Source organism: Ischnura elegans, chromosome 1 (assembly GCF_921293095.1).
Source record: "Ischnura elegans chromosome 1, ioIscEleg1.1, whole genome shotgun sequence".
In the NCBI taxonomy this organism is placed as follows: Eukaryota; Metazoa; Arthropoda; class Insecta; order Odonata; family Coenagrionidae; genus Ischnura; species Ischnura elegans.
The window spans coordinates 146,195,808-146,211,985 of record NC_060246.1 but is presented as its reverse complement, the minus strand read 5'-3'; the positions used below and the strand labels follow the sequence as shown (position 1 = coordinate 146,211,985).

Genomic DNA, 16,178 nt, shown 5'->3' with positions numbered 1-16,178 from the left:
CTCCCGATGTCCTCCACGTACACTCCTCATGGGGTCCTGATGTATGCCTCCCATCGAACGTCGGGACCTTCAACTGTACCGCGGATGCCATTGTGACGCTGGGTCTCGTGTCTTTCTCACGCACGATGCGTTGGACTGCTTCCTCATCTAGCCCAGCTGCCTTTGTGGTGGATTGTTGTCCGTCCGCCATCTTCCCGGGCACTTCCTCCACTTGTTTTTCCTTACATTCTCGCCGAAACGCCGCTAGCCCTTCGTTGATGCTTTTTATTGTCTCCTCCAACTTTTTGTCTCTTTCTTCTTGTTTGATATCTCGCCTCTCCAGTTCTGCTTCCCATTTTCTATCTCGACTCTCCCGTTCTTCTTCCCATTTTCTATCTCGACTCTCCCGTTCTTTTTCCCATTTTCTATCTTGACTCTTCTGTTCTTCTAGCATCTGTCTTAGTAGCACCCGTAGGTCACTGTATCCTTGGTCCTGCGTCTCCATCTCAAACTCATGTGTGTCTATATCTACCCCTTCTTTTATCAAAAGCGGTTTTAAACGCTCCTGCAGCTCAAATTTTGCCCCTTGGGTCGTCGATCCCCGATCCCTCAACAAACTTTGTAAATCCACCTTTTTCAGTTCGTAAAATTTTTTCACTCCTGCCATCTTGAATTCCCGCTCTCTACGACGCGACGCGTTCCTCAGGCGTTCCGTGGTCTCGATCCTCTCGAGAAGTCGTGCCCTACACGTTGCGGCGCCAAAATGTAACGTTTCAATTAATTTCACTTCGTTTTCACGTTACTTTCAAACATTTTATTTCACTTTAAATAATACATACACGGGAGCAGGGAAACACCCGTCCGCCATAACTATCACAATCCGAGTCCCCTCTTTTCACTTCCTCTTGCGCCGTCAACAATCCCAACAATTACCTCACTCCACCTCTGCTGCTTATTATTGCTTGTATTACGTCACACCAAAAACCAAAACAAACCACTCAAAAATAGGTGTTACAACGGCGAAAAAGTGACGACAACTACTCCGAGTTCTACACGGAAAAATTCCTAGAAATCACTTTTCAGGTTCCAGAAAACCATTGACTTTACTTGACATTTACGCACTTAACATTTGCGCACCTACCTAAGAATTCATTTAGCAGAAAATTTGCTATAAATGTAATCGAAATTGACAATAAACACACCGTTTTACACTTCGTTTAGACTTACTGTATTACCGCCCACAAAACGAACAACCTGCAATGCCCGCCGCTTCGCATTTTTTCTCGCGCGAAATTTAAAAGACCTGACCAGACCTGACGTTATCGCGAAGCAAAGGTGCGATAAACGAATGACGGTCTCAAAATTTTCGTGACGTTATCGCGAAATGACGCTAAACGGGGTGACGTAGAACGAGGACTCACTGTATTTACAAAAAAATGTCTTAGTTCATAATGTCATTTCTTGAATCATTCCTAAATCATGAAATATAAAAAAATTATATACAGTAAACTCTCGATTATACGAAGTCAGTAGGACCGGAAAATAGGCACTACGTAATACAAGTTTCGTAATTTCAAACATTTTTATTAAGTCGCGAAAAAATTTTTGGTTTTGTTCCCACTGCCCTTATTCTGTGTTTATTGGCCTTGTTTAACGTTTTCGGTGGCTATTTAAGATGGCATTAAAAAAAAGGTCTTTCTTGTTGATTTTATGCTGTGAAAGACCGTTCAAAAACCATAAGACCCTAAACTTCCAATTCTTTCAAGTTGAATATCAACGATCTTATCACTAAATAAATTCCCGTCCATTTTAGAAAATGTAATCAAATAACATCTTGAAAATTTTTGTACAAGAATTTAATCGGAGAATTTTGTGGTCAATAGCGAATAGCAACTATTATCTACGCATAAGATAGATATTTGTTTCCAATGCCTACGAAATTTTAACGGCAGCCGGTCTAACTGCCATTAGATGCCCTCTATCGCTCAGTGACAAGAAAAAAAAGAGGCTTATAGCCCATTTCCAAAATAACCTTCGTATGTTAATATTTGTAGATTCTTCTGCATCATCAGGAGTATGTACGATTTTTAAATTAGTTATTTTCATTATGATTTAGTTACAATCATAAATTGCGTAGGATATGATTTTCTACCAGCGAATATTTGAAGTCAATTCTTTCGGGGCCTCCGTCCGGTTGCCGTGCTCCATCATCTTTGCAGACGTTAAAATGGAAGACTTTTAATTCTTCATCACGGCCATTTACGATGGGAGTGAGGTGCCATGTTTATATAATAAGTCTTTCTTCTTTTATGCCGACAGGAGCAAGGTTCCTATCGGAGAAAAGCTGGAGAAGTATCTTCCATTATCGGGGAAATAAAGAGAGAAACTATTATCCACATTCATTTTTTTCGTACAACACACATTTTTTCATTTCTCAGCATATTTAGGTGAAGTATTAGTTCACTTGTGTGAATTACCAAAAATGATACCCCAAAACATGTACCTAAGCTTGATCTCATTTAGTTTTCGTGTGTCTTTCTCCATCGTATTGAAAAGTATACAAAGTATCATTAATACAGAGAAAAGCTTTTTTGCGTTAGCACTAAAAATGAGTCGTGCCATAATCGTAAAATAAGTACAGTGGAACCTCGTTAAAGCGAGTACGGGCTATAGCGACACCCCCGCTATTACGAGAGATAGCCGATGCACCGTCAATTGACCCTATAATAAGCGTGTTAAAAAATTCGTTTTTACGAGACCCTTTCGGTGTTGGCTCTCGCCATAGCGAGGGTTTCACCGCCGGAAGACTTTCATCAAGACTCCTTAACCTCTGTAATTGCTAGCGATCTGTTAGAAATGAAGTTAATGGAGTGCTCAGTCTCAAATTTATGTGGTAAACTGTCGTTCGATAAATATAATGATTGACGAAACAATGCTTTGCATGATTTTTATTCAGTGCTGCGCTTATAAATTGTTTGAATAGTTAGTCGTTATTTGAGTAAGGAAATTTAGTGATGCAAAAAAAATATCGCCTTTCGTCTGGATTTATGCTTACGTTTATCGGATAGATGTTTATCTGTCGCCGCACCACTCCTGTTCCTGTATATATCTGTTCGCAACAGGTATATTGGCTATCATTTGCTCCACCTCCGGTAAAGCGACAATTCGCTATAGCGAGTGTTTATTAGTTCACCGTGGGGTGTCGTTATATCGAGGTTGCACTGTAGTACGTAGCATGGAAAGGAAAAACAAATTACTAATTTTTATTGAAAGTCAGCAGAGAAGAAGAGAGATACATAATTTTATAATCACAGCACCTAACACCCGGTAGGTATTGACGGCATTGATGACGAAGGATCTTAGTTTAAAAAAAAGAAGAACTTTGTGCTTACAAATATATATTTATTCACAAATTTACGACCATGATAACAACGTTAGATGTCTTCATCAGGTTCTTCAATTCTTCGAAGTATCTTTGATTGAATCGTCAGCTTGGAGGTGGATGGAGCGCATTACCCGGACAAACACCCGAGAAGCATTTAATTCGATCATTATTTAGTTTTTTCTTTCTCCCTTCCACGCTAATATTTATTTCCGTTTATGGCACCCCTATTTCTAGCGCCTATTTCTTAGCTAAAACTAAAAAATCTTTTTTCTATATCAGCGTTACACTGGATAATTTTCAATGCGGTGAAGAATGAAACCCGAAAACTAAAGAAGGGCAAGATATTGAGGTATAATTTTCAAGAGTTCACAAAAGAAACCAAAATTTTAAATCTACATGACATTAAGAAAATAATCAGCCCAAAACATGATGTATTTCAAGTGGGTTAGCAAAACCAAAAAATAAAGGTCATAATTTCAGACTGACAGGGAAATTGTGTCAGCCACAATATTTTTACTTAACTCCTATTTCTCCTCAATTCCTGCCGAAAGTTTTTAGGCGAACCCTTTCCCTCTAAAGTTGCACTATCATTTAAGATTTCACACTTTGATGCACCACAGTCAGAAGCTTGTGGTGTTTTGATGCTTCCACCTGAATAACTAATTTTGCTGACAAATTTTTCGCTGCACTTCGAATAAACGAATGCCATTTGCTCCTGGAGACCAAGCCCGGAGTTTGTAATTTCAAAACATTTTGTAGTATCAAACCTTCATATTATTGAAAAGCTCCATGTATTTACCAAAGGCTTTTTGCCGGGACCACAATTTCATTTCGCATCATCGAAAACTTCGTAATATCCTGCTTCGTATAATCAAGAGTTTACTGTATTGAAATAACGATTCTTAAAATTCTAAACATTAATCAGAAATTTTCTTTTAATCCACTAACATTTCCTAATCCTAAATTTACGAGAATAATTACCAAATTTCAAGGGTCTGTGGGCATTCTGAAATCATTCACAAGGCGATCGCTATACAAGTTATTACATACCAATTAAACATAATAATACCATCAAGATATACATACTGGATCAGAGGACTTCAATTCTTCTCGGACAGATTGTACAGCATCCTTACATTCCATTAAATGGGCCTCCAGTAAGGAAATTTTTTGGGCATTATCACCAGCAGGGCAGTGAGCCAAAGCTTCCCCAAGTTCTCTCTCAGACATTAAAAACAGCCGCACTCTCTCAGGACGCACAGCTACTTTGCGCCCCCTCCATTCAACCTCTTCTAGGACTGTAGCTCGCTTTTCTAAAGTCTGAGTCAAAAGCATCTGCAGAGATGAAGGAAGAATTTTATTACCCTCTTATACAGTAATAGAACAACCAAATGACAATGATTTTTATTCATGTGAGCAATTTTTGGAGAAGATATAGCAATACTAAAAAATGCTAATCGACAACAAATTTTGTAAAATTAAATCCTTCTCAAAATAATAAGATGTTGAAGCAACATACATCCAAATTTGCCAGGAGACCACCTTGACCGTGTCCTCTCATATGCAGGAGATCATCAATGGCACTTTCATCTCCAATGTTGTAAGCACAGTATCTAAGACTTGGGGAGAGTTCTTCAACTCTCTCTTTATATAAAACTTGGTCTTCTTCCCCAAGAGCTGAGGCTAACTTTTCATACACCATCCTTTAAAGAAGAAAAAACATTGCACTGCTTATTGGTAATCAGCCGAAAGGTAGATTTCAACTTTCGAGGTGTAGAATAGTTCATGAATAGTGAAGTTACCTTCGCAACATAGAAAAAATATTTCCAAACTTTTCTTGTGAGGAAATGTTGATATTGTTCCTCTTACTTAAACCACAAATATGAAAATCGCCATTTTGGCTGAGTGCATTACCTGGAAATTGCCCGTGAAAGTTCAACATACCTTTCAGTTCTACCTTTTTTGTGCCGATAGTAGGTACTAATCACGATAATTGGTCGGAATTGTGTTTTTAAACGATGCCGTCGTGTAAATTAAAAATGCTAAGGATAGGGCCTGGCCCATTTGTTGGGTGCAAGGAATAATTTTCATGGAATTTTACAATATATACTTCAATTAAAAAATATATTCTACCCTAAGCCGATAATTTTTTTCCGAATTTCTGAAACATGCTTTGTAATCAAGAGGTCCTACTGAGCACCACCTATTTTTAAATTTGATATTTCTATTCTTTTTCTCAGCACTCAGTCTTTAAGTGAAACCTCCTTGTTTAACTTCCCGTACTTCCTTCTATAAAGAATACTTGTTACGGGCGGGAAAAATCCACATTATACACCTCTTTGAAAGATATAAGTCGCATTTGGCGAATTGCCGTGAAATTTTAAATGTTGAAAGACATGAAACACGTTTAAACGTATATTTTGCATTTGATACACAGCGGACAGTAATGCATCATTTATTTTTTAATCTAAAAATTAAATCTTCACCATTATTGTTGAAATGGTTATGGACATATAGACGAAAATCGGTACACTTTTAGAGGGTCATTATTAAGCTAAGAATCCAATATTTCTTTATAAAGTGACATATTCCAAATATAAACATAAAAACACGATAAGCATATAAACACGAGGTGAATTGCAATTAAATCTCGCATTACAATTACATGCAAGTAATCCTCCATTATATTATATGCGATTAATTATGGGAAATGCCTATTGGAAAATACGCTCTTTCAAGTGGCAATAGAATTTCTGGAACAAAGTCAACCTCATAGAAACTTCGAAATACCGGAGTGGAGCAGAATCATAGCAATTCGCTCCGCTCCGGGGAGCTCCGACACACCGCTCCACCCGAGTGCTCCGCTCCGACATTGCTCTGACCTGGGGTGCTCCGGCCGGGGCGGAGCACCCCAGAGCAACAATGAAAATTCACTCCGCTCCCATGCTGCTCCAGGTCCCTGCTTTAAACTGGACCCTTTACAAGGAAGTCATTTTGCCCAATAACCTAAGACAGCAAAAAATACATCTAAAACCGTATTGTTAAAAAAAATAACTCTTTTCCACTAGCTCCAAACTTAATTAATGATCTAAATTAACTAACAATATTCAGTAAATGAGACGAGATAAATTACTTTTGTAGGTCGGCTACTCAGAACGCATGACAAGTAATGTTATTGGCCATTGCGTGGCAGTGAATTTCTACGAATATATAAACAAGGAAGATTTGGGGAAATAAATACAATTAACATGTGTAAAATGAGAGTTACAAGTTTACGTTTTAACAAGAGAATACAGTGCAACCTCGATATAACGACACCCCACGGTGCACTAATAAACACTCGCTATAGCGAATTGTCGCTTTACCGGAGGTGGAGAAAATAATAGCCAATATACCTGTTGCGAACAGATATACAGGAACAGGAGTGGTGCGGCGACAGATAAACATCTATCCGATAAACGTAAGCATAAATCCAGACGAAAGGCGATGTTTTTTTGCATCACTAAATTTCCTTACTCAAATAACTACTAACTATTCAAACAATTTATAAGCGCCGCACTGAATAAAAATCATGCAAAGCATTCTTTCGTCAATCATTATATTTATCGAACAACAGTTTACCACATAAATTTGAGACTGAGCACTCCATTAACTTCATTTCTAGCAGATCGCTAGCAATTACAGAGGTTAAGGAGTCTTGATGAAAGTCTTCCGGCGGTGAAACCCTCGCTATGGCGAGAGCCAACACCGAAAGGGTCTCGTAAAAACGAATTTTTTAACACGCTTATTATAGGGTCAATTGACAGTGCATCGGCTATCTCTCGTATATCGGCTAATAAATATAAATGCTAAACCAAACTAGTTCTGCACCACTCAGTAGAGATATACCTCATAATTGGGAGCCCAAATCATGGCAGGGACTTCTTCACCTCTCTATATCCATGTTTTTGTACATATGTAAATCAACAACCTTATGACGTTATACTCCAATCACTCATTATAACACAATTCTTGCTATATGCTGCCCTCACTAAAACAAGCTTTCATTGTATGCACTCTACTTCCACTCTGATACCTTTCTATTTACTCAAAGGACCTCATGGCAAACTTATTCCACAGTATTCTTACTTTGATAGCGTTTATTTCAATTACTGTCCACAACATCTACACTACTTTAAAAATCATAGACTTATGCATTCGAATGAAGAAAAATATTTAATAAAACACCATTAGGCATTCCACACGGACAAAACTATATTTGCTACAGAAATTTACAAGGCGGATGCATCATTTCCTCTTTATTTCCTAGCCAGGTAATAGATGTACTCCGAAAATTTGGAGCAAACTTCACCATATGATGTCCCTACTATAACCGATAGCAGAAGTTTACATGCACATATGAAATTTGCAAAGGATTAATTTACAAATTTATCTCAGTAAAATCATTTTCAGTGGAGCAAAGCTAAGTACAACAGCTTAAAGTAAGAGTATTTACAAGAACTTACTGTGCCTTCTTTAAGAATTCCATGGCAGGTTTCCATAGTTGAAGCTCAAAGTGAAGGGAACCATTAATCCAAGCAGTGTACGCTTCTACTTCTAATTTAGCCCTGGCATCACATATGTCTCCCTAGGAAAAAAAGTTCTGAGATTAGTTAATTAGCTCAATATTACATTTCTCCTCAATGATATTACGAGTTCAAAATTTTAGTTTTTGATAGATGGGGTCAAGGTTTAAATTGTCAAGTTCCCCCAGGTGCCCATGAAATCCACTAGCAACTGGTAAATTAGTACTACTATTGACATTTGGTGGCCAGTACCATGTAAATTTTTCGAAAATGTAATGAGCCCTACAATGGTCTCTAGCCAGGTAATTAATCAGTTATTAATTTATTTTCTTTGAAGCAGTAACAACTAAGTAGTATGAATAATTTTAATGGAGCTTCGGTTAGTAAAAATACACAAAACCATCAAATTAGCTAAATTTAGCTTTCATTGCTTCATTTCAGTAGTAATGTGCAAATGGTACTCCTTGATCTTGAGTCGAGTTGTAAGTACTTGCGAACACTTGTACAGTACACTTAAGTAATCAATACCTCCAATGCACAAACGCTCAATAATCTTCCACTGAATTACTCTTAAATACAGTTACACTCGCAATTAAAGTTTATAATTAGTCACCACAGAGGGTTCACTGTCCTTTAAATATCGATGCAGGAGAAAATGGATTGTGTGGCATTCATGGACTATATTAAAGAGTTTGTCCCCTGGCTGATGTAAGTCAGGCAATGTTGTGGCAATATAGGTGGGTCAATATGATGTAACGGCTCCTTTTTGTTGGAATGTGTTCACCAAATATACAAGAGATTTAATTGTTATTAATTGGAACTATCACACCAAACTTTTGAGTTTAAATCATATTATATAGTGTAATAATAGCAAATTAAACAAAATATTGATATTTTGTTGCATCGATCACATCGTTCATCGTTGGACATTATTCCCAATGACCCACTTTAGAGAATTAATGTGTGTCAATTTAAATTCTCTCAAAGCACTTGTTAATTATTTGAGGCATCGTTTGAATTAATATGCTTCCAAAGTGGCTATATATGATCTTAAAATTCCGAGGTGGTGCCAGTTGACAAGATGGACGCCACACAATGGTTTCGAGCGACAGTTTCAGTGGCGAGCTGAGTGATGAAAAAAGTGATGGAGTCCTCATCTCTGGAGCGATCACGAAAAATAATCGCGCGTAACTATCATTTCCAAGTGATCACTGGGGTGATTGCTGGAGTGATCACTCGAAAATGATGAAAAAAATGATTGTGTGATTCAGGCTTTAGATGCTCTTAGGATTGTGAGCTGGTGAAGCCATCCCAGGAAGCACTACGAAACCTCCGTTCACCCAAAATTAAGGGAGGAGATACGAGCATGATCAAACCTGGTCTTATTGATGTAAGAACTGCAGAAGCAAAGGGAACTGGTCAACTGAAGTCTTTTTATAGTCACACGGAAAAAAAGAAAACCTCAGAAAAAAGGAACAAAGGTTAAATAACCCATAAGAATGTATGCAGCAATAGTACTAAGAAAAGGTGGTGTGATGACACAGAAATAGCATTAAAAAATTTGATGAATGATCCAACATACTCCACTTAGAATCTGCAACTGAAGAGCATATTTAGCTGCTTTTTTAAGCCTACTCAGGAGATGGAAACGCTTTCTTGGTTCAGTGTTAGCTTCCTGCCTCAGCTGCATACCATACGCCCAAGCTCGTTCGGCCATCATTAATGGTATGTACAGGAACCTAAAATTCAATGAAAATTAAAACAACTGCTCCACTCTTTTTGGTGGGCAAATTCTAACATAAGTACAAACATGACACAATACTTTTTACATTAAATTTATAATGAATTAGGAGTAAAACATTAATACACAATTTAAAAGAAATAATGCATAGTTCTATGTATATTTTTAAAACAACAAAGTAAACTCTGGTACAGAAAAGTTGATAAACCTGGGATTTGTTCATTATGAAATATAGAGAGCAGCATGAGAAAAAATAATAATTATTATGTTGTTGATAGGCTTACTTGTCAAAACATTTCCATGATAAATAAAGGAATAAAGAAGTTGAAAGCAGGTTTTCACAAAATAACACAGTTTACACAAAACATTGTCGTACCACTTGACTGGAACATAGAGCTGATTAAAAAATTCAATCGATTACAGGCAGGAGGAAAAATTGGGAACATGCATAAAATTTGTTCATCATGCTACTAAGTCTTGTTGAACAGATAATTTTATCACGAGTCCAAATGTAAGGCAAAACTCTCCTAGTACTCCACAGACATTATTAAATGCTTATTAAAAATTCTGGAATATCGCTTGAAGTGATGTGACCTGACATGCCTTCTGATGTAATCGCACGGTATACCATTCACTTTGCTAAGAGATTAGAGCCTTGATTGAAAGAGATCAAAGTAAATACTCATCATTGAGCCTTGTATTAGTTCTTCTAAGGAACAATGATGGAATTAAGGACAATTTCTCCTTAGCATAATGAAGTGAATGAGAATAACGTAAATAATTTAAAGTGAGACAAGAGAGAATGGGGAGATCAATGATGTAGAGTACGAAAAGCACGGTACCAAGGAGGGATCCTTGAGGCACTATCCTTGTTTATGTTTTGGAGCTGGACTTTAGATCGAGGAGCTACAATAATTAAATACCCTTTGTTGTCAATCACTTGGGTAAGACATGATTCAATGCCGGGCGGGATCAATGATACTTAATCCTTATCAATCTATAAGTTTGTAGCATGTTAATCTGTCTGAGTTGAACATAAACTTGGCAGCCCCCTGCCTCATACCCACGATGGCAAGAGAGTGGCAGGAAGTGAATTCATGAATTGGAGTCAAGGTGGTCGGGTTGCACTGAATGCGAAAATAAAATGCCATCCTCCAACAGAAGATAGAAAAATGCTTGGGTGACCGACGTTCACCACATTAGTGGCAGGAAAATAATTTGTGGCTTGAGTCGAAGTGGTTCAGAAGCATTGAATGCAAATGAAAAATTCTCACCTGCAGGTGCATGTCATGAATCAAGTTGTGCTCACATGACACTATGCATGCTTTTGAAAATGTTTGCGCTTGACGCAGAATTTCTGCACGCACATTTTAGACTCAGTGAAATTTTCGCCATTGAAATTCATGGGAGTAGGCCTCGGTTTAGTCACTAATACTATTCCAAGATGATTTAACTACATTAGTAAAGTTAGATAGGAAAATTAAGTTGGATACAAGATAGGAAATTTAACAAGCACTGTAGATCAACATTGGATAAAGTTACAGGCAAAAAAATGTGCAAAACCAACCAAAAACAGCCTGCCCTCAAAACAGGAAACAAACTGTGGCAAGCCACAATTAATTCCTGCCCCCCCACTACAGTGGTTCTCCAGTCGAATCCAACATTAAGGAGTTTATCGTTAAGGCCATGTAGGATAATCTTTACCAGCTCAAAGCAGAAAGAGGTTGTGGACTTGCCAGTCTTAAAGCCATGCTCATTTACATGAGGTGAGTTACATTATGGTAAATAATCCTGCACTCACTTGTAGAACAATTTATCAAACAGTTTTGAGAAAATAAATAAAATTGATGTAGGTCTCTACTTATCAGCTTCAGTACAAGAGCCTTTTGAGAGTTTCTTGAGAACAGGGATAACGAAGGAATGTTTTAAATCTGATGGGAACTGACCTGAAGAGTAGAAAGTTTACTATGTCCACCAAAGGTGTAGCAATGACATTAGATGCAGCATTTAACATGGTTATGGGGATGTCATCAAGCTCAGTAGAACATATGAGTTATCAAAGTAATTTATTGTATTTAAAATCTCTGAAGAATCAGTTAGAAAGAGGAACATTGAATGAAGTGCAAAGTGACTATGTTTTGTAATGGGTGAGAAGATATTTGCTTCAAGTTGCGAAGCAATGTTACAGAGGTAAGAGTTGAACATGTCAGCAATTACCTCAGACTCAGTGAAATTTTCGCCATTGAAATTCATGGGAGTAGGCCTCGGTTTAGTCACTAATACTATTCCAAGATGATTTAACTACATTAGTAAAGTTAGATAGGAAAATTAAGTTGGATACAAGATAGGAAATTTAACAAGTGATATAAGCCTTAGAAATGCATGCTTTAGCAGTAATTAAAAATTAATCATCACAAAAATCATACAAACCTTTCATCTTTCACCATAGCTTCTGTTATTTCTTTCTTCTTAAAGTGCCGCTTATCCCCCTGAGTCACTTTTAGAACTTTGCGCAATCTCCTTATTCTTCTTGAGCAATATCCCCTAGAAAAATTTCATAAGAGCTTAGATATGGTGTTAAGAAACACTAGTATTCAGCAACACACAAAATTGAAGCTTTAAATGAATCAGAAAATGGTGAGAGTTACTCTGCAACATGGTACTACTAGTAAATCCAATAATAATACTTGCAATATTACATGGTATCATGGATTAGGTTTTTATATTGGCAAGGACTGGGAAACTCTTAAGAGTATAAAATTCTCAACATACAGCCACTAATTCACAAAAAACAAGCGCTATTATTAGAATTTTGCCTGGATCAGAAGGAGCAGCATGATATGATAAAACCCCTCTTGATGCATTACTGCAAATAAAAAGTCTCCAAGTGATCGATGAATGAACCCACCAGATGCTCCAGTAATAAGTAATGTGAGCCTCGTGCATGACTTTCAGGATCCCTAACAACTCAATCAACACAGAAATTTATATCAAAACCAGTTTTTTACTTTAACATTTTATTGAATGGGCTTATTCACAATTTCCTTTTCAATTGTCCTTGTGGTAGAGAGAGAGAAAAAATAAGAGATTTGTACTTAGTGGTTAAATAAACTAGCAAGGAATTGGGAGAAAAGGAGGACTACAATATTAATCATAAGATCATATTTTTACGTTTTCCCCTATCTGAGGTACATTTTCCTAAAATTCTTCACAATTCAAATAAAAGGATAATGTAATTGCGTAAGGCAGAAAGTGAGTTTCGTACCTATAGAGATGAATTGAAGCATGGGGAATGACTTACACATTTTAAATTCATTTTGCACTCCAGAGATTTTCCAGCAGTCTAAATGCAACAAAAAAACTGAGAATTTCCTCCCACTAATTAAATGTTATGGTAAAAAATTTTAATACTGAGATTATATACTTTTCATTTAAATCTGATACAACCTGGAAAGAAACTTAAATATGAGAGGTAACATAGAGCCCTGTAGAGCACTATAAGCCCCCATACGAAGAGCCAGGACTGACTTCTTCATTCCGGAGCTGTAAACCACCTTCCAATCCTGAGTTGACGCATCATCAGCAAATACTCGATTTCCCAATGTGCTTTGAAAACCCCTAGACCATGGTAGGCTTGCAAAAGTCAGTATAAACTGCATGCATTCATAGTAACTGGGGGAATGGAACGCTGCACTTTGGAATCTCAAATCGTCAGAACTAGGATCAAAAACCCTATTCCAGCAGCCTGTGCACCATATCGAAAGGAGAGAGAAGGAGGAGGAATTGGGACGAGCAATTTACTTATTTTTCCATTCAAACTCCATCCAGAAACTCAGTAGGAAAAAAACAAAATCTGTTAGGCAGGATTTTCCACACCAGGTTATTCCTTCCTCTATGCTGTGATGCACTCAATAGGGAATGCTATCTCACAACACAAAAGGTGATTTGACCTAACCTATCTAATTCTAATCCTTAATTCAAATCCACTTAAGTTAAAATGTCTCGAAAATTCAAACATTGGCAAGATTATTACCAAAATACCTAAGCTCTCCCAATATACCCCGAGAACATTATATATTAGCTATGATACTACAAATATTACTTTATTTGTTTAAAACTTACCTATATCTCTGATAGTCACCATGGCGTAACCCATGCTGTTGCTGAGCTTCTTTAATAATTTTCAAAACTACAATTCGCTAAGGAAAGCATTTGATCTCAGAGCCATTTACACTTTAAACTAGGTATGTATCTTAAATTTGACGAAGTCCAAAACACAATTTTGTCTTACTATAATGACCATATTTAAGTCCATCAAACAATTTCTACGGCGATAAAAAGAAAATTATTTAGCACCGTAACTACTACACAAACACCACTACAACAATCTTAACACAGAGGCGAATTCTTCAAATTTTAAAGTAACAAAGTTCGCGGATGTAAAGAATACATGACGGCATATGGAACGAGGCTGCTGGTAAATATTATGAAAACGATTTGATGAAGGCCCTGTTAATAGAAAGGATACTTTCAAATGTAAATTTCTGTTGTGGAGCTTCTTCCGTTGTTTCGGATTCACCTTCAACTTCATTTTCTTTGTTGTCGTTTTCAATATTTTCTTCAACCATTTCTTCCGCAGGTGCTCCACAAAATCGGCTGATGTGGGCGGATGCAAGGTCGGTAAAAGCCAGGTCGTGTCACGCACTTGACCAATGTAATCCGCCATCTTGATTCTCAAGCGCGGCGGGAATTCAAATTTTACGTGCATTTAAATGGGAGACATAGGTAAAAGGGAACACGGTTATCTCACAACGTAATCGATGCAGGGACATGAAATTTTTTTTATAAATAGTTAATAAAATGGAAATTTATGATACGTCTGTATTTTGAGTCTATGGCCCACGGTTCGACTCTAGAAAAATTGTCAAATCACGGGAAAAATAAATTTCGCACTGCAGCGCTCTGGATGCATGAGTTGTAAGGCACCATGTCTTGCTTCCTTATTTAGGAAGTCTGGTACATGAAATTTTCCATGGTCATAGATGATTATAATATACTTGCGAACACGGGCAGTTTTTGACACTGAAGACCTCGGTTCGACTCTAGAAAAATTGTCAAATCACGGGAAAAATAAATTTCGCACTGCAGCGCTCTGGATGCATGGGTTGTAAGGCACCATGTCTTGCTTCCTTATTTAGGAAGTCTGGTACATGAAATTTTCCATGGTCATAGATGATTATAATATACTTGCGAACACGGGCAGTTTTTGACACTGAAGACCTCGGTTCGACTCTAGAAAAATTGTCAACTCACGGGAAAAATAAATTTCGCACTGCAGCGCTCTGGATGCATGGGTTGTAAGGCACCATGTCTTTCTTCCTTATTTAGGAAGTCTGGTACATGAAATTTTCCATGGTCATAGATAATTATAATATACTTGCGAACACGGGCAGTTTTTGACACTGAAGACCTCGGTTCGACTCTAGAAAAATTGTCAACTCACGGGAAAAATAAATTTCGCACTGCAGCGCTCTGGATGCATGGGTTGTAAGGCACCATGTCTTGCTTCCTTATTTAGGAAGTCTGGTACATGAAATTTTCCATGGTCATAGATGATTATAATATACTTGCGAACACGGGCAGTTTTTGACACTGAAGACCTCGGTTCGACTCTAGAAAAATTGTCAACTCACGGGAAAAATAAATTTCGCACTGCAGCGCTCTGGATGCATGGGTTGTAAGGCACCATGTCTTTCTTCCTTATTTAGGAAGTCTGGTACATGAAATTTTCCATGGTCATAGATAATTATAATATACTTGCGAACACGGGCAGTTTTTGACACTGAAGACCTCGGTTCGACTCTAGAAAAATTGTCAACTCACGGGAAAAATAAATTTCGCACTGCAGCGCTCTGGATGCATGGGTTGTAAGGCACCATGTCTTGCTTCCTTATTTAGGAAGTCTGGTACATGAAATTTTCCATGGTCATAGATGATTATAATATACTTGCGAACACGGGCAGTTTTTGACACTGAAGACCACGGTTCGACTCTAGAAAAATTGTCAACTCACGGGAAAAATAAATTTCGCACTGCAGCGCTCTGGATGCATGGGTTGTAAGGCACCATGTCTTTCTTCCTTATTTAGGAAGTCTGGTACATGAAATTTTCCATGGTCATAGATAATTATAATATACTTGCGAACACGGGCAGTTTTTGACACTGAAAACCTCGGTTCGACTCTAGAAAAATTGTCAACTCACGGGAAAAATAAATTTCGCACTGCAGCGCTCTGGATGCATGGGTTGTAAGGCACCATGTCTTTCTTCCTTATTTAGGAAGTCTGGTACATGAAATTTTCCATGGTCATAGATAATTATAATATACTTGCGAACACGGGCAGTTTTTGACACTGAAGACCTCGGTTCGACTCTAGAAAAATTGTCAACCCACGCGACAAAAATTTTCTTACTTCAGCGCTCCGGGTGCATAGGTACAAGGAACCATG

The 16,178-nt window shown here is 37.6% G+C and overlaps 1 protein-coding gene across 1 annotated transcript in view; it reads right to left on the bottom strand.

Moving 5' to 3' along the window:
• LOC124171809 (signal recognition particle subunit SRP68) overlaps positions 1-14,337 on the bottom strand; it is a 30,145-nt gene extending 15,808 nt beyond the window's left edge. The window contains exons 1-7 of the mRNA XM_046551151.1: positions 14,199-14,337; positions 13,793-13,859; positions 12,101-12,214; positions 9,512-9,668; positions 7,870-7,991; positions 4,884-5,067; positions 4,451-4,699 (exon numbers count right to left, since the gene is read on the bottom strand). Coding sequence (XP_046407107.1) covers positions 4,451-4,699; positions 4,884-5,067; positions 7,870-7,991; positions 9,512-9,668; positions 12,101-12,214; positions 13,793-13,859; positions 14,199-14,298 — 993 coding nt within the window. The 5' untranslated portion in view covers positions 14,299-14,337. The remainder of the gene's footprint in view (positions 1-4,450; positions 4,700-4,883; positions 5,068-7,869; positions 7,992-9,511; positions 9,669-12,100; positions 12,215-13,792; positions 13,860-14,198) is intronic.
• Positions 14,338-16,178: the final 1,841 nt, after the last annotated feature.